At 39.6% G+C, this 19349-nt stretch overlaps 1 protein-coding gene across 4 annotated transcripts; it reads right to left on the bottom strand.

Moving 5' to 3' along the window:
* Positions 1-1649: 1649 nt before the first annotated feature.
* On the bottom strand, positions 1650-18930 carry LOC121647924 (transcription factor MafG). Of its 4 annotated transcripts, none has more exons than XM_041997766.1 (3): positions 18796-18930; positions 6476-6547; positions 1650-6373 (listed from the first exon to the last, which is right to left on the bottom strand). In XM_041997766.1, the coding sequence occupies exons 2-3, from the start codon at positions 6509-6511 to the stop codon at positions 5921-5923; spliced, it is 489 nt and encodes a 162-aa protein (XP_041853700.1). In that variant the 5' UTR covers positions 6512-6547; positions 18796-18930; the 3' UTR covers positions 1650-5920. The 4 variants fall into 4 exon arrangements, with proteins under 4 accessions (XP_041853700.1, XP_041853685.1, XP_041853708.1 ...); XM_041997751.1 differs by having other exon boundaries at positions 18772-18930; XM_041997774.1 differs by lacking the exon at positions 18796-18930 and adding an exon at positions 18502-18722.
* Positions 18931-19349: the final 419 nt, after the last annotated feature.

Here is a 19349-nt window from a genome sequence, read left to right on the forward strand (position 1 = left end):
TTTAATATAATGTTATAAATACAACAACACAATTACTATGTTAGTTACATAAGCACAGTGTTTCAACACTGACTTAAACACTGACAAATGAAAACAGTAACAGGGTTGAGAACTTCCTTTTATCAAACACTGAGTCAAGGATGAGACAGGGAGCTGCATTTCAGTATATGAGAGGAAATTTCCGTATAGTGTATAAGAGGCAGTTTCAGTAAAGTGTATGAGAGGTTTTATTATAATGTGTGAATGATTTCAGTATAATATATGAGAGGTTTCAGTATAATGTGTGAATGACTAAAATTTCACCTGTCTGTGAGAGGGTAATTCTGAATAATGTCTCAAATGGCCCTTCATACAATATGTTCTTGTTTTACATAACCGGTTAAATAATACTTTTTTTTTTTTTTTTTTAGTTTAGTAGGGAAATCCTTTGTTTAAGAGTATGTGGTGTGATCTTATGGCAAACCCTGTTAGATCATGTGTTGCTTTCATACTTATGTGCCAGCAGATGGAAACCTAAGCCCACTTTGCTGAACATGCATATAGTAACTTCCTACCAAGCGGGTATTCTGAAGCTCTTTTGCCTCATTTCCTTAGATGCATGGCATCTTTTATCACAAGTGGGATGCATATTGGCTGCTGTCAACTCTTTGACATATCATGATTAGAGGGATAACGATCTATTTACAGCAGATTTCTATGTGACCTAAATAATTCTCTGTGCGAGTGTAAATAAATGATTATTTTTGTTCAGTGTAGTATCTGTGGCACCATTTGCAGAATGTAGCTTAATGCCAGGTTTTGGCAGAGCTAGTGTTGTAAATGATCAGCTTCGCTGATGGGGATGACAGCATTAATTGTACAGCAGGTTGTGGTCGGAGAACTGGGGCAGGCACCTGCTGCAGAAGTGGGTGAAGATGAAGAATGCTGTCCTAGATAGCCCCTCCAGCTCACCTTAGCCCAACTTGCCAAATTAATCAACTCTTCAGAGGCCATGTGGGTGTCTGGGGCAGGCATCCAAGGAGAGGAGCCTGTTTTGAGGTACAGGTCACACAGACCTGTAGAGACCTCCTGCATTTAAGAAAACTGTAGAACAATATCACACTGCAGTCACACTCAGGCACTAGGGTTTAGACTTGCCCTGCAGGATGAAGTGGTAAGATGTCGCTTGTCTTCAACCATCTGTCTCTTTGTCTGTGCAAGTTCTCTCATGAGATGTGTTTTGAGTGTGCAGGGGCTGAAACGCTGCTGAGGAGGCTGATGTTTGATGAGGTGCACTGAGACAGGAGGAGGGTGGGGGTTTGGAGCTCCGCTGGGAGCAGAGATGACTAACTCACTACTCCTCCTAATCTAGGACAAGCACACCTAGACATCCTTCATGACTCTAATGTTTTACTCGTGTCGGGCCAAAAATGTGTCCACTGAGGTTAGCCAAAGTGGGTCGCCCAATAGCTTTTTTTGGATCACAGAAAAAGAAATTGTGCCATCTAAATGATCGCTGTCTTCTAAAACCCACCCTGGACAGCAAAAAAGCCTTCCCCGCCAGTTTATTTTTACAAGTATCAAACTGGGTCAATGACGCCACAGAATATGACAAAACCTCATTTTAATAGTGTTTTAAAAGATGCAAATAACAGCAGCAATGCTTAACATCATTTTCCAAAACATTTTTATTGGTCTTATCGAAAATAAAGTAAGCTGTATCAACAAACATACAATATATACATCAATAACTTAGACACCTCAGAGAATCACATTTAAATCCACAGTTGTTACTGTATATGAATACATAGTACTTATCTACAGATTGCAAAAAGTACAATAATTTAATTTATAAATAGTTACAATTAACTATTGTCTGTTTTCATACAAAGTACTGCAATATTTTATTACAACCCATACAGAAAAATAACAAAACAGATTATTAACTTTGTATTACTCGCTTTAGTCAGATTTACATACCTTTGAAACACAGACCCACTCCATAGAGTAAGAAGAAAAACCTGCACAGTCAACCGTTAACAAAGCGTAATTCCACTAAAAAAAGAAGCCAATGTTCTGAGAGCTATTAAATTCGTCTGCCACACAAGTGCCATTATTTATCCTCTCTAACATGTTGCATGAAAGAAAAGAAGCTATAACCAATTGAAAATTAAATCTGCAGAACAAATTACAGTGTTAAGATCAATTTCAAATACGCACAACGTAAAAATGGGAACAGAAAGGCTGTGGACGAAGCCGCAGCAAACGACGAGCACTAACAACTAGTGTAGCAGCAGAGAAAACACACCCGCACGCAAACACAGGTATACCAAAGGAACCAAAATTAAGGAAAATTATTGCAAGAGGCCCTTGTGACAGAATCTTTTGCTACCATCCACATCACTTAGTGCGCAAAAAATCTAAATAACAGCATAAACTTTCACTCAATATCCACATCCAATTTATGGATCTGTAATATGGCTAACTTAAGACCAAATGAACGGAATAAGGCTTGACTGCATTTGTCTCATAATTCCTTAAAATATTACACTTTAAATATAAGTAAAACAAGGGCCAATTGCTCTATGGATGCAAAAAAACAGTTTTTACAAATGAAATTAAAACCAAACAAGTACAATTAAATAACAGACTCCAGCAACTTTGACAATATTGATTACTCTTACATCTACTCTCCCACACCTTTCCACTGAGTTGCATATTAAGGGTCACTTTTTCACAATGGTCATTAATACCTACTGCAGCTACATACTATACACTGTATGTGTGAGAAAGAGTCGTCATCTCGAGAGGAGATTCAAAGATTGGTCAACAGTGCCACTCGAACACCTTAAAGACACTTGACATGAAAAAGATTCACTCCACAAGACTGCCACAGCAATAAGGACGCCAACATCAATACTGGGCTATGTCAAGAGTCACATATATATTTTCCCACAGTTAACCAGCCACTGCAGATAGCAAAGCATGTTGACAAAGTGAGGATACTTGCACACAGACAGTTCAACCAGCACCCAGATCTCTGGCATGGAGTTTTGCTGAGCTGTAGTTCTGAGAGTGTCTTTAGATTAACACCTCGCCCGACACCACAAGACGTTCTGACCAGCAGGAGAGTGAGACCTGGATGAAGCGCGTTCTGTTAATATTATTACACAACTGCTTTCACCTTGAGGTGTGGAGCTGCTTCAGTGTTAAACTCCTTTCAGATGAGCAGGGGAGCAATGCAACCCTTGGCACAGAGGAAGTGCTGCTGGCAGCTGTTCTTGATTGTAATTCTATGTGGTCGTGCTGTTTCTGACTGTGATTGAAGCCCTTTATGACATGCCTAATATAAGAAAAAACACAACAAAAAAAAAACAAAAAAAACATAACAGAGCTGCCATTCCTTCCTCTTTGCTTCTCATCAACAACAGTTTGTTCATTTTGAGTGGCCTGTTTTGTCCTGAGCAAAACAAGCAGGAGCTTAGTGCATACAAACAAACCCTCACCCTAACCTTCCGCTTTTTATCTGAAGACCAATCTGGGTAAAATTACAGGACTGATGCTGCACCTTTTATGGGTAGTCTTTAACTTCACCTTTTAGTTAATACAAAATATTAAGAAACTGCGTGATTTGTCATAAAACATATCCATAGTTGTACTGTATAACAGCATTTCATGGATATTTTGTTGTTTCTGCTATCTAATTCAAATCTATAAGCTGGAATGATCAGAAAGTCTTCCCTATATTAAATCAATTTATTTTCAGGTTGTAGAAGGTGTATTTTAGAAGGCATCCAACATCAAGTGCAGCCAATGTTCCCATCGCATTGAGCTTTTGAAGTCCTTAATTAATGTCCACTGATGCCGTTTTTACCAATTTCAGTCTTAACACTGCTCATTGCTGTAAACTCTTAATGACGATATGATTTGTAACTAACACCAAGAAAGCGGAGGATATCACAGATGCCAATACGCACAAAGACAATTGACCTTGTTTACACCATCTAGTTTAGCTCTACAGATTTGTTTTAAATAGCACAGCATTGACATCTATACAGTGAACGACACTGCCAACTTGTCACTTACACGTCACATCACGCGCTACCCCACTGTACGCGCCTATTCACTAGAAAAAGCTATCAGACTTCAATAGTAAGCCACTTTTGGTACAATTGCAAAAAAGATTTCACAGATTTTTTTTTATGTTTTGTTTTTTTTTGTTTGTTTTTTTGTGTATATTTTCTTTTTCTGTATTTCTATAAACAATGGAAGTTAATCTGCCTAGTAATAAAAACCAATAACTCAACATTAGACAAAATTTTCTACACCTTAACAACAATAAAGCTTGTGTAAAGACTTTCTTTTGTAAATATATGATGGCCCTGTTGACAAGTAGTTACAAAAATGCAATATATATATATATATATATATATATATATTTATCTTTTAAAGAAAAAAAAACAAACATATCTTCTCCATGAGCAACACAATGTCTCAAAAGGTTTCGTGGTTTTCCACTGTCCCCATAAAACATGAGGAAATTACTGTGATAACATTCAGGTTTTCAGATATTGTAGAAGAATCTTGTCATACCAGAATGGCACTCAGCTAATACATTTTCTCATTTAACCATAAATATGTAAGATCTCTTTGTGTTTTCAGTGCATACATATATTATTGCATCTACCTGTCATATTGATAATGACACTGAAGCATGTTACCAATGCCTAAACAGCAATGAATGCCATGTTCGGGAGCATTATTTCATGCCCATATGCTTGGCAGACAACCAACAACAAAAAAAAAAAAAAAAAGAAAAAAAAAAGAAGAAAAGAAATATCACAATTTTTTTTTACTAGTTTTAGGTTTGTCTGGTTGGTTAGAAGACTTTTGCTGTATCAAGACCAATACCGTGACCGTTTTTATTTATTCTTGTTAGAGTCAGTGCAAAATAACAAGCAACGAGCTTCACATAGATGTGCTGGCTCTTTCTTCAGCCTAAAAGCCCATTTATGCTCAACATAGAAGATGGGTACGCAGACGGACAGTTTCGTCGGTCTGCTGCGTTGGTAACGCGCTTATTTAGGTCTGTTTTTACTATGCTTAGCTATCCGTCTCTTGACGCAGAAGATGAATCAAATCGCGGGAGCAGTGCTGAGCAGAATAGCTGACATGCAACTAGGAAAAGAAACAAACCAGAGAAGAAGAAGAGGATCAGGAATGGGGGGAAAAAAGCTAAAGAAGAATGAAGATGAGCACAGCAACTGCAGAAATTGTGCGAGCTTTTGAAGAAAGACTATTATGCAAGTGTTTAGGGTGTGTTGGGCGGTTGAAAACAACACTACAGTGATGCATTACCGCTGCCAAATGGTGTCTGAAACTGACGTCGGCTTACAGGAGTGAACTCTGAACCTAGCACTGCCAATATTGGAGCAATTGATTTAACAACCATGGCAACGCAAAAGACGCATGGAAGTATGAGGACGGTGACGTATGACAGCATTTAAAACAGATGTCCCTATTTACGTACCTAAGGGAGCATAAATGGACCTTTACAGTTACAGTGAGGAATAATCTACGAGTGATCATTTCACTGGTTGCGACTGCCTTTGAGATTCTAAAAATTCCAATTCCTTGGACGGAAAAGATTTAAGAGCTCAGTCATGAGGACCTAAACACATTACATAAACTATTTTATCAAAAGCAACAAGAAAACAACAATCTGAATTTGATACTAATTAACTGCTATCCAGGCAAAATCAAATACAGCTTGTCTGTTGCCAAGGAGACAGCTGAGTCAAGCTGTAAGGGGTGAAATGGGAAGCATATTTTTAGTGTTGGTGTCCACGTAAAACTGAAAACTTATACAAGAGATCCTGTGTCGTGTTACAATGCACTGACTAGTTACGCCTTGAAAATCTTCCTCCTGATCATTCTGCTACTATGACCTGGCCTCCGTTTTGGATTTGACGATGGTGATGACGCTGGTGGCAGCTACTTTACCAGGGATGAGGGGCCCTATCACAGAGGCCATCGGTCCCCTTGTTGAAGTGACGGGGTTGCGCGCCACAGTCCTGGCAAAGCTTTGGAGAGCCTCATACTTTGAACGCAGTGCGTCCAGCTCTACCTTCATACTGGCGTTCTCTGTGGCCAGCTTGTCCACTTCCTGTTGCAGTTGAGCCTTTTGTTTTTCCAGCTCCTCTTTCTGGGTGACCCGTTTCACCCGGCAGCTTGCAGCATAGCCGCGGTTCTTAAGGGTACGCCGCCGCTGCTTCAGCTGAAGGATTTCTTCCTTCGATAGGCCCCGTAAATGCTGGTTCAGTTCCCTCACCGACATGGTCACCAGCTCATCGTCTGTTAAGCTGGTGCCATTCTCCCCAGGCTCCCGCTTCACCTGCAGATACAGATTGGTTAGTGTTGGTCTTTATAGCCACACTTGAATAATAAATTTATCACTGCTGGAACTATTTTGGTCAGAGTCCTGCAAGCTTTTTACCTTTAAGGCCTTGTTTCCCTTGTTTGTGGTAGTCATGCCACGAGAGCAGCGTCCACCTGTACTGCTGGTTATCTGTGAAAAGATGTCATAAACAATATTTAAAGCAATACCGTTAAAAAAAACCAAACAAAAAAAAAAAAAAACATGTGTTTTTGGAAAACAAGCTACAGCATGGCTATGTCCTAAAAATAAAAAGTGGGTCAAGGACTTCAGACTTCTTTCTTAGTGAAACCAAGTTTGCTGAACAATTGGTACATAGACTTGCTGTACTTGTCACAATGAGCTAATACTTTAATGGTCTGCATTCCTGACTCAAACATAGGTTAGGCTGAAGAAGAAATGCAATTCAGTGAAAATGCATTCAAGACTTTCTGGTTTCTGAGTTCAAACGACAGTGGTGAGTCACAAGGAGAACAGCATTTAATTGGCTGGCAGCAATTTGTGATTTCTTCGAAACTAGAGCTCAAAAAGAGCAATTTCTATGAAGTATAGCTTTTCAGAAAGATAACAGTCATGAGCCTATCTATTGTGCATCCATCCACAGCTAATATACATTCATTAACACAAACACAGCAGGATGACTTTTCATCAACAGAAGCTACTCCAGAGTCACACCTGTCATGGCCTGGGTCCAGCTATAATCAATCAATGAAAAGGGGATATATTGTAACTGTTGCAGAACCTTAGTATCATCCAGAATAACAGGGCTGCACTGCAGTTTTTTCTGTCATGTCACTACTGAGGGAACACCAAGAGAAACTGTGCAGGCGAAAAATCTAACCTGCTTGTGTTAAGACAGACAGAAGGTCGGATGCCTTCTACCGTGTTAGCTCTGTCATAGGGTAAGTATGGACGGACACACACGCGTACACACACACATACACACACACACAGTTGTGGCCCTGAGTGCTTTAAACCACACACGGTAAATGCTGTGTCAGCGACACAGGCACCCACCACAGTCAGCCCAGCCAGCACATTGCCTCGCTAAGCTGATTTGCACAGCCAACAGTGTGTGTTACTACTGAGCACATAAACAAATGCACATTGGCTCTTACAACTTTTTAAACATCAAAACAGTAAACAAAAGTATCCTTAAAACGAATCAGACACAGAACTGTTGCCAGTGTGTGCATTTATAGCCTCAATGCACATTAAGCTATTCATGTATGATGTGTGCAGAGAAGCTCAGTGAGGGAAGGAAAGCAAAACAAATGACTCGTAGCACCAACGTGCACCAAGATGGCCAGGATATTTCCATGGCAACACAAGGGTGCTACAGGTGGACCGGTCACCTGAGCCAAACAGGGAGAGACAGACGCTTGTTAAAAATGACCTGAATACGACACTATCAAACAGGCTGGGGACATAACATGAGGTCAGATTGTGACGGGAATTCTTGATGCTTTTTTACTTCAAAAAGTCCTTTGGCTCCTCATAAAACAACTATTTTCTCCATGCTGCAGATGCCCATATAAAAAGCCTTTTACGTTCTGTGGAGGACTTTTTAAATGTGGTAGCTTAATCCCTGACGGGCTGACTATGAATAGCTGTCTGATAGTAACACCTATCTTTCACAAGCTTTTGTGGTGACTCATTTCCAGTAAGCTTTTTGGACCACAAATGCAAAACATAATGGGATAATGGTCTGCCTGATGATGCACAGATAATGGACAAATAGAGGAAAGTACTACACTAATAGCTACTGGGATGAGAGTAGAAAAAAAGCTGCATCTTCCAAATTTCATATTAAGCCTATCATTTTCCTCTCCGCAGCCTAGACCTAACACTGTTAACAAAAACAGCTGGAATCTTAATAATGCTGAGAAATGGCATATTTTACTGGTTGAGAAGGCAAGTTCTATCACACAGCTGTGCAGGGTAAAATAGTAGGCATGGCTTGGCATGCTGAAAGCTCACCATATGACACCAAGGAAAGATTGCACCCGGGCTGCAAGCCTCCAGCACAGGCTGCTGCCAACAGACGGCTACCAATGACAGGGCATGGCAGAACAACACAGACAAGGTCCAACGCACAGCTGCTCCCTTCCACTACCGGGCATGTCATACCTCACAGAGACAAAGAGGCAGGCACACAAATAGACACAGAGGCAAAGGAAGGGAAAAACACCTAAAATGTTTCATAAGGAATAACAAGAAAATGTCAGAGGAGCTAGAGTGAGTGATTTGATTGTGACAGGAAGGCTTGAAATATGACAATTCACACAAAAAGACAACCCCTACAGTACATTACCTGCAATTAATCATTTCAGATCTCTTGTGAGTGTCTAGTCAAAGGAGCAGTAGGTGAAAGCTGCAGCTTGGAGCACAGGGACATATGAAGTAGGGGAGCAAGTGCAGGGACAGAGATGCCTTTTAGATGCTCGCTGAATTTTTATGAATTGCCTGGAAGAACGCTGACAAATCAGAGCTGATTGCTTGTGGAGGAGAGACATCACACCCACAGGAAATAGAAAACGCTGAGTGTGGCCACCCAAAGAAAAAGGGAATGGTAGAAGACAGAGAAAGAGAGGGAGGAATAGAGAGAGTGAGATGAAAAGAAAAAGAGGAAACAGCCTTGTATAAAATGCAAGGTCGACACATTTTGAGGAGCTTGAGTAGAACAGGTTGAGTGAAGAAAAAAAAAATACTGATCTCAGCAAGGACCAAAACCAAGGTACCAATTAAGAAGTTGTCAAGTTGAGCTAACACAACTAAAGCAAGCTGACCAACCATCAGAAGCTGTCTTTGTTCATCTACATCTACAGAAGGAAGCTCAGGTTGATTCACAAGGAGGATAATAATAAACAAACAAATCTGGTGTGATAAATGCTGATATGACATGATAGGTCTGGCCTTGAGCCTTTGGCATGCTTTAATGAGCTTGTCCCCTCCACAGGATCTCTCCAGGGGGGATGCCAAGGATGGGCACCATTAGATAGGGGAATCTTTGTTGAGGGGGAACTGAGGCTACATCTTCCACACAGTTTCCCTATGATGAATATTTATCACTGTCGTTTACTGCCTAAGGTGGGGGTGGGAGACAGGGCGGGGGGTGTGAGGCTGAATAAAGATGCTCAGGAGGTGATTCTTCAAGGATACATCCAAGGCTCTTCCATCAACAACTGTCTCAAAATGGCGGTAGGCTGGTGGGGGTGGGGATGGGGGGAGGGGTGTATTTCTGGTACTGGAGGTGGCATGCATGGTGGTTCAGGGCTGCAGGGAGGGCTAGCTCCACTTGACAGCAGTGTAACAAGATTATCAGGGCCATAAGAGCAAACAAAAACCCCAGCAACCTGCCTCGGAATCCAGATTACGACAGCGCCCGCTCTCTGAATACTAAACGTGGCTGGGAAGGACTAAGAGGATACAGGGTTTGCTGAGACAGGGCAGTGGATTGCACATCACCTCACTAATCACACAGAGGTATCCACACAAGAGACAGACAACGAAAGTTACACAAGCTCATACAAATATAAACAGCCATGATCAATCCTTCAAGAGAGGCTTCTGAGCACTTTGCACTGGCAGCTTGCTAATGAAGTGAATAAAAGTAGACAGCGGAGGCGCATGCTGATGAAAGACTGTTTTCAGGAAAACACATGCAGATTTTAATAATAACTTACTTCTCTGAAACTAACAGCTGAATGACATTTAAGACACCCCAAGAATCCCATACAATGTAGCTCAACATGGTTAACGAATAGAAACACAAGGACCTATGCTCGTGACATAAATTAAGTACCATTTTGCCTTTACAAAACCCACAAATCTTACATAATTAAATAGATACAAAAGAAGAGAGTCACTTTGATCACCTGTTTAATTACCCTGATCAATAATGAATGAGACTTGAAGCCTCTTCCTTTATCACGCACTTTTCACAGGAAATAAAAAATAACCATCAATATTCTAAAAAGCAAATAAGTGCATGAAACATAAACATAAAGCCTTTTCTCATGACATGTCTCATCAATGTCTTCCTTGTGCATACTTACTGTCTTGTCCACTTGTTCTTTAAGGGTTGATGTGTTTAATGCAATCGGTAAACACTTTTCCCCCTGTATGCCATAACCGGCCATTCTCATCATTTATGCCTGATCACAGCCTGTACTTTTAGCCCCTCCCTTCTAATTCAGATCTGAAAAGTTCGCCCCCGATACTCAGATCTAATCATTCCTCCTGTCAACTGAGCTAAGTCAATTATCAAGCAAGCTGCATGTGTCGGGCGCCATTTAACCGCAAATTAAAAATCAGACTCCTCTGATAGTTCTGGAAGAGATACGGGATGAGTGGTGTAAACTTGCAAATGGAGAAAACAGTGTGCAAGAGTGCCTGTGTAAGAGAAAGGTAAGATGGGAAGAGGGGAGGGAAGCTATTAACTACTAAGTATTCAGAGCGTGAAATAAGAGTGACAAAAAGAGGGAGAGGAGAAATCATTCAGCAGCTTTCAGAGGGAAACGTGATATGCTTGAAGCAGAGAAGAAATACTAAGCCAGTACTTTTGACCAGTGGAGGCTCTGGACACTACTTAAACCAAACTTTTATGGTGGAATTTTGCAGGATCTGACCCCTTGAATTAAAGTCTGCATGTCATACGAGTCATAGGAGTTAGGCTGTCACAATTACAAAATTGTAGTTGTTGATTAACTTAACTCATTAAAATAACTGCAATTATAGTTAACGTTCTCATGCCACTATTGCAGAATAAACCTTATTACAATCAATTAATACACATTAAACTGTTTGCATTTAAGGTTTTGCAAGTGAAAAATGGCACATGGCAGATATAACATAAATAATCAAGTATTTATGTCATGGGATTTATTTACTGAAATACATAGCTGGTTATACACCATCTGTCAAAGCACACCATCTGACACGGTCATGTTCCAAGTTTGGTGTACTGTTGATAAATCATTTCCTCCAAGTTATTGGGCTCTCCTTTTTCATTTAACTTTAAAAAAAAACAAAAAAAAAAACAGAATGTGCCTACAGCTGTGGTGCAGTGATTGGCTTTAGAACTACATCCATGACGTTAATGTCAACAGACACTCAGCAAAAAGCAGCAAGTCGCAAATAAGTAGTGATGTGCTTTAAGATAAACAGTTGTGGCAGTAAACTCAGCCAACTATGGGTCAGTCAGCTCAATTAAATATTTGAAAACCACACAGAAGTAAAGCTGCAAGAGATGTTTAAGGCCCTCACACCTTCGGTGCTGCTTTGGCCTATGCATAGACTGCCTCCCCTGGTGACATCTCTCCTATAGCAGACTCGCTCTGGTCTGCAGCCGTGTGTTTACTTGTCCAGGGGTTTGCTGTATAAGATTGTCACTGTCCTTCTCAGCAGGTCAGTTGGCATCTCAGTATACCCAGTGATGACATCTGAAGAGTTCATGATCTTGCGTTTTTGTAGGTCGTTGACATGTGTGTTGCGTGTGTGTACCAAATTTCATCCATGTTGGTGAAATATCGTAGGTAGAATGCCATTTTGGAATCTACTCAGAATATTTGAAGATTTAGTTCGGGGTGTGAATCTCTTCAACCATGTTTGGTGAGGCTTAGTTTATTTTTGTCAGTTAAATGCACTTCCGGTTTTATGGCATAGGACTATTATTCGCCATGGATATGTTTAGTGAATCAACTTGAGTTTTGTACTGTGGTATCATGCAAGGGTTTAACATGTGAAGCACTTTTAAATGTATGAGGTTGATCATTGAGAGGCAGCACCATGCAGCGCGAAAAAATTCACTTCCTGTTATAAGTGGGCAGGGCTAAGGCCTAGACAGGAAATTGGTCATATGAATCTGTGTAGGGTAGCATCCTGATTAAGCACTGCAAGTTTGATGGTGATCAGATGAAATTTGTGTGATTTATAGGGATTTGTGATGTCATGGCATCATATCAAAACTGCCATCTGCCATGCACAAGCCTTGCAGCTTTAAGCAAAAGTTTTCATCAGAAAGCATCATCAACATCTTTTGTGACACCATCTTAATTTGAAAGAGATCAGATAAAAGGGCCTTTGAGTAAAAGGATTACTTCCTGTCGAGAGGGGGTGGGGCTATTGCGTAGTAAAATATTGACATGCAAATCCTGAACACATTCAAGTGTCAATATTTTACTAAATTTGATGTTTCGCCATGAAACATGAAATTGATATAACTCCCACATAAAATGAAAGTTATAACAACTTTTTATGTTTTATGGCAAAACATCAGATTTTGTGGCACCGCCATGGCCATGCCCACAGCCATTGACAATGGCAAAAGCTTTCCATAACTTTTAATCACACATGCCTTCAGAACATACTGACCAAGTTTGAGGATGGTAGAATGAAATCTGTCGGAGTTCAAAGTGGTGACTTTGAACCAAAATGGGCGACTTCTTGTTGGGTTGAGATCATGACTCCAAGAGGATTTTTTGCCCATTATATGTGCAACAAAATTCATAAAGATTGATGAGGTGCAGTGATGGGGTGCCACAATAGGCGGCACTGTTGAGGCAATACCCCCCAAAACATGTCCGAGCATACAAAATATAAAATGTTTTGCATTCCTTTGTGGGGGTGGGAGTAATGCCAATTTTGGTGAGTTTGGGGGCATGTTCAGGCCCCCAAGAGTGCTTTTTATTAGGAGCAAGAACTGGGAAAATAATAAAAAGAAACACTACAATTGCAACAGGCCTTTGCATCACTTTCAGTTCTTGGACCTAAATACTACATTTTTCATTTGTTGCAACTGAAGTTTTTAAACTTTATGTAAGAGTGGTAACGTTTTACTTAAATAATCTCAATTACACTATTATATAATCACTGTGTCAGGCCTAATAACGACAAGTCATTTAAATACAGTATTCAACAGTAATTAACATAAGCAAAACACATGCAGCAAAAAACATAAGACAGCATTTAGGAATCATATTTTACCCAATGATAGAGCTACTCTAGGTTTGGATGGTTTTCTTTTTCAGATACAATTAAGGAAGTTTAAAAAATGTAATTTCCTCTAAAAATAATTATAAAATATTTTTTTACTGAATAATCTGGGCCAGTAACATAGTAACAATCTACATGATTCCATGTTTGCAACTCAATGGATTAACTAGGAAAAGAATAGATGTTATACATTGTTATTCGCATACTTACATGTTTAAACTTAAAAGCATGCTTTGATGTAAATCATTACCTCTGAATAAATTAAAAAAGTAAATAATTACAGTGGCAGTAGTGACGTTTAAGTAGTAGCATTGGAGCCTCACAGCAAGAAGGTCGCTGGTTCGAGCCTCGACTGGGGGGAGGTTTGAACAGAGGCCATTCTGTGTGGAGTTTGGATGTTCTCCCTGTGTGTGCGTAGGTTCTCTCCGGGTACTGCGGCTTCCTCCCACCATTTAAAGACATGCACGTTAGGTTAATTGGTCACTCTAAATCCTCCCTAGGAGTGAGTATGAACTGTTTGTCTCTCTGTGCTGGGTGCTGCCTGCTAACTGCTGGGATAGGCTCCGGCCCCCGGGGCCCCTGAATTGGACTAAACGTTACAGAAGATGGATGGCTTTACTTGCAATCATGTTGAAGTCTGATAAGACAACAGTGTTTGAATTAAAATAATTTTCAGAGTTAAAAAAAAATAATTTATTAAATACTGCTAAACAAAAATGGTCAATCATTTACAAATAAATAAAATAAAAAAAGCAGATTTAACTTTTCAAATTTTTTTTTTTATTTCATATTTAGAATTTCATTCAGAGCGTGACAAATAAGTGATTTTGTGGACAGTTTTAGGTTTTCCAGCAACCTTCAGGCTTCAGGAGGTTGGTTTTATGCTGCTCAGGTTTAGGAACATTTTTAAATAAAGTATTAGGTAAGAAAGGTTTAGACAGCAAAATAGTAAATGAGTAAAATTAGCCCCAAAGTTATATATGTTATGATTAATGCAATAATAAATGGCAAACAAAGACTGCAGGGAAAATATTTCTCCTCTCAGATGTGTAGTCACCATCTCTCTTGTGATTATAAAGAGGATCACAAATATGTCTTCTAGTACTTTTACTATTTTATTACAATTTCAAAAAGGAGGTTAATTTATTAAAAGAAAGCTATACAAAACTGAAGATAGATAAGTGGGAAATAAATACTGTGACTTTATGCAGCTCTGTTGTAAAAAGGAAAAAATATATCATAAGAAGCAGAAACCATGCAAAAATCATGTGGCACATTTATGCCTGGATTTTGCATCCAGTTCATGTCTTTCATAGTAAAAACATGAATCATTGCCCTGGAGGGATTTAGTATTTTCTGAAGTCACTGATAACGTGAGGCTTACTTAAAACGACCAGTTTGCATTCAGTGATGTTTCGATACTTACAGAGTCTATTTCCACGCTCAGTATCAAGCAAGCAGTATTTACTCTCAGAGCAGCTCTGTACAAGCAGTAGGACAGGAGAACAGACTCTATTGGCCTTCCACAGTATCTGCCTGGAGGACTTGATTAAACAGGAAGAGAATAGCTCTTGATACTCCAGCCTTGCACTGGCAGAGGAAGTAAGGGTTACAGGCAACCCACACACTGGCAAAATACGTAAGAGTTGTACTACAGTGCCTGCATTTATTTTAAAAAGAATATTGCATTGACCCAACAACACAAAAATGCAACCTTTGCAGCACAAATACTAAATAGAGCGATTTATAATATATTAAATGCATCAAAAATAATATAACTCGCATCTTTAATTAGAACCACTGAACAGGTTGAATTCTCCTCTGTTAAAATATCCCTGTGATAAGAGCTCAGGTGTCACCAAATTTTAAAAAAAAGCAAAACAACTGTCTCTTTTTTTGTACAGCTTCTTTTCAGATACAGTTATTACCTTAAAATAAAGCTAGCATCTATTTATAACATTGCCACTGCTCCGTTCAAATTACAGCAAGTGATCGATGGTTTCTGTCCACAGGACATCACCCTTATGTGACTGTCCAAAGATACCATTTGAAAATAAATAAATCCATCCATTACACTACTGCAGGACATATTTTTACTGAATAATCATTAATTAAGCGAGCCAAAATTCTTAAATCAACCTGCATAATCATGTAATCTGGCCTGTTCCTTCTTGCAACCCATCTTTAAGTTTCTTGTGTATTTCAACATGACTGCAAACTTAAAGTAGTGGAACAACTTAGACGTTAGATGGTTAAAAGTTATGGTTAGATGGTTTTATTTAACAACTGGGTACAGTAGAGGAATCCACAGTAAATCACAAAATGAGCAATTATTTTTATGAATACAGGCTAAAGTCGATATCAATTAAAAAATTTTTTTTCTTTTACAGAGCATTTATCTTTGACAAGATTTCTACTGCAATTGGCATCTTTAAAAATATCAAACACAACCAGCCATGAACATTTTTTGTAGCAGTCTCAGCTGTATTTCCTAAATCTCTTAAAACACAGGACACTAACACAAATGACACACTAGTTTCATTTCGACTTTCTTTCTTACACAAGTATGCAGATGGTTAAAATCAGTTTCACCAAATGTTACATTAATACTGATGTGTCCCACACAGAAATCAGCCAAGATAAAAGTAGGCTGCATGAAAAAGAACAGCCGGTGAAAAGCCATTCTCACCAAGTTGGGTCTTATATTGACTCATTTAAATTATGAATAAACAGAGAGCACTAATGAACATGCCATGTCTAACTTAAGTTCCAAGAAATTCATCAAACAAACTTGCTACTCAGTCTGGATGAAAGTAGTACTTTGAGAAGTGGAGCGGACATATCGCAATGCTAAGCAATCATAATCCGCACTACACTTGCAAGAGGTTTCATCACCAACATTCCCCCACTACTGCAAAAAAGGGGAAAAATATATATATTGATCTTTTTTCTCCGTTCCTTCCAGGCATTTCTATTTCCCTGTGCAGCTTAAGCAGCACTTTTGTGGACAAATCCCACATTTGTGTTCCTTTCTGGGGGCTATTAATTGTCCTGAATAGGCGTAACTACTCCCAAAGCACAGCTGCGTTGGCCGTACAGAGGTGTAGGTGGCCAGACTGTACTCTATGCAGTGTAAAGTCTTGCCTTGTGTTTCGTCAACCTCACATATCCTCTTCCACCCTCCACTGCCTGCCCATTCTGAACAACGCCACTGGGTACGAGTTCTGCACTCAGTTCACCTCTATGGTATTCAGTTTTATTTTATCTTTGCTACCTGAATAAAAGAGGAGATAAATCTAAGAGCTGATCTACACCATTCTCTGCATCCATCTACACACCACTGCCAGCCCCGGATGTTTATATGGACCATCATCTTTCCTTGTTACCTGCAGAGAAAGGCAGAGATGGGCATTACGCTTTATTGCAAAGCCGAGCTTCTGATGTAGGGCTGCCCTGTCTGCTAAACACACTTCAATGCCCTGCTCGCATGAACAGAGATGATGAAATAAGTTGAATATCTGAGCAAGAATAAGCAACTTCTATCTGTTTAGCCCTGTCTATATGTGCTCAACAGTTTCCAAGGTGACTTTTCAAATTGCACAGACACTCCATGGATAATTCATTACCTGGGCCCTCTATGAGTGTGTACTCTAATAAGCAGCAAATTTCATCATGTCACACACAGTGAGACAAAGAGCAGCTGTCAACCCAAAATAACACAAATTAAAGAGTTGCATTGAATTTAATTATGCCATAAGGAATGCAGCTTTCTAGGCAGCATTTAACATACTGTTTGCAAAAGATAAAGGCATTAACAGCATTCCACATTTATCAAAACCTGTACTTGAAATGCTGCCTGGATCAGGTATTGTTATACTCCATAATTACACATGACCTAGTTTAAACATCTACTCATTGCAGGACCATTTTATCACAACACATGAATAATATCTGCTTATCGTGCAATTCTTAAATTGCTCTGACATCGCAGCTGACACCTAAGCACTTAGTCTAAACATACTCGCAGCCCGTTTGTTGATGTACATCATGACAGCGCTGCAATAAAAAAGGCACATTCTCAGCTGAATGTTGATGAGGCTATTGATAGATGCATGATGGTCATCACTTGATGCTCATGGCTTGAGGACTGACTTGCATGAGAGATCAGCATCATTTCGATCCATCTCCGTATTAACGGCTGCTTGATGATAAACATCGACCCTTATCCAGCGAGCAGACCTTTGTCCGGTGGTGCCATATTTCGGGGTGGATTCTGAGAACGTCTAAATACATCATTGTGATGATTCAGCATGATAAAAATATCGCTACTTGCTTATTGGCTTTTGTAATAAAACAATGCTGATGTGAACTGATAGACTGTGAGAATAAATCCAAGGACGGCGGGTTTGATTTGGCTCTGCCATTGTTACAATTTAACTAGTGGTTAAATGAATTGTCACTTCAGGTGAAGCAATTCAACACAAAACGATGGTTTCTGGAAGCAATTTCCTAGAAGATTAAATCCACGCATGCATCAAAAGCCACAAAAAAAGAACATCATCATCCTCAGCTTTGACAATCATGTTCGTCTTTGGCAGAAATGTCACACCAGATAATATTGCAACCAACCTGATCTCGCTAAACCGCTGGCTCGGCTCGCGCTTGCTCCTTTGCACAACGAGGTGATGAAGCAGCAGGTTTGACCAGCAAGAAGCGCATGAGTTGACAAACCACCTAGAAGCAACCGTGACACGCCGTACACCACGCAAGACGTTCTAACAAACTAATTATCACAAAAAGCAACCTGCACGGGTTACACGCTTTTGAGATTCCACGACTCTGTCTGCAACCTCTCGGAGCTTGCTTGTGAAAGTGGCAAACAACTCCCCGCCTACAAAATAAGCAAGTGAGGAAATCCCCGTGCTCAGCCAGCCTACTATTGCTGTGACAATAGAGCAACAAGCCATTCCTCATTCGGGGAAATTACCCTTAATGCGCGAAATGGCTGTGAAGTCCCACTACATGAAAACCAGAATCTGAATATTTTATTCACAGCTCAAGATTATACCAAAGGTTAGCTGCCAGCTCACCGTAATAGGAGCCCAGCTTTGTCAGCTCTTGAGCACTACATAGCATTTTAGGTATAAACTAAATAAACCCCTTAGTTAAAACAGATATTTTTGTAGTAACTGTCTGAGTGAAGCTTGCAGTTTAGTTGGAAATTTATTCCTAGTATAAATTAGGCTAACTTGACGAGCTAGCTAGCTATGCTAACCTATAAGGCTAACTGCTTGTCAGCGGCGAGGCGAAGGCATGCACACTCAGCATAACAACACTGGCTGTTTGCTTTCCAGACCCACCTGACTTTAAAAAAATGACGCCACCTGAAGTTAAAGCTGCCAGACTCCTCTTCTTAAACCTCCAGGCAGATGGCCTAACATTAGAGGCGCATTTTAATTTAGGTTCCACTGACAAAAGCGATTTCCAGAAACCAGCTCGTGCATTCCTTGTTGATTCCTTTCTTGTATCCAAGCTAGACGTCATCGTGTTTGGTCACGTGCCTTCATTCATGAAAGATCTCCTTTCCGCACAAGAAAAAGTAAACATTTGAACTAAATATTCATAATTTATTGTTACAATGTTTAAGTTCATTTCCGTCAACTAACATGAAAACACCTCTACTGGTATTTACTGTATCTAAACCAGAGCTGATCAGAATGGTTTGAAATTTAGTCAGGGAATACTATACACAAGTTATAGAAAAAGACACCTTTTGCAATAGCACTTGTAATCTAATCTGAAGTTTCACTTGAAAAAATATTAAACATATTGTTTAAAATATTACATCTGATCACACAATCTCACATGTTTTCTGTAATTTCCCATCAATGTATAACTTGTGTTCTAATAACTGGCTCCAATAATAAATCACAAATGT

Source organism: Melanotaenia boesemani, chromosome 2 (genome assembly GCF_017639745.1).
Source record: "Melanotaenia boesemani isolate fMelBoe1 chromosome 2, fMelBoe1.pri, whole genome shotgun sequence".
Taxonomy (NCBI): Eukaryota; Metazoa; Chordata; class Actinopteri; order Atheriniformes; family Melanotaeniidae; genus Melanotaenia; species Melanotaenia boesemani.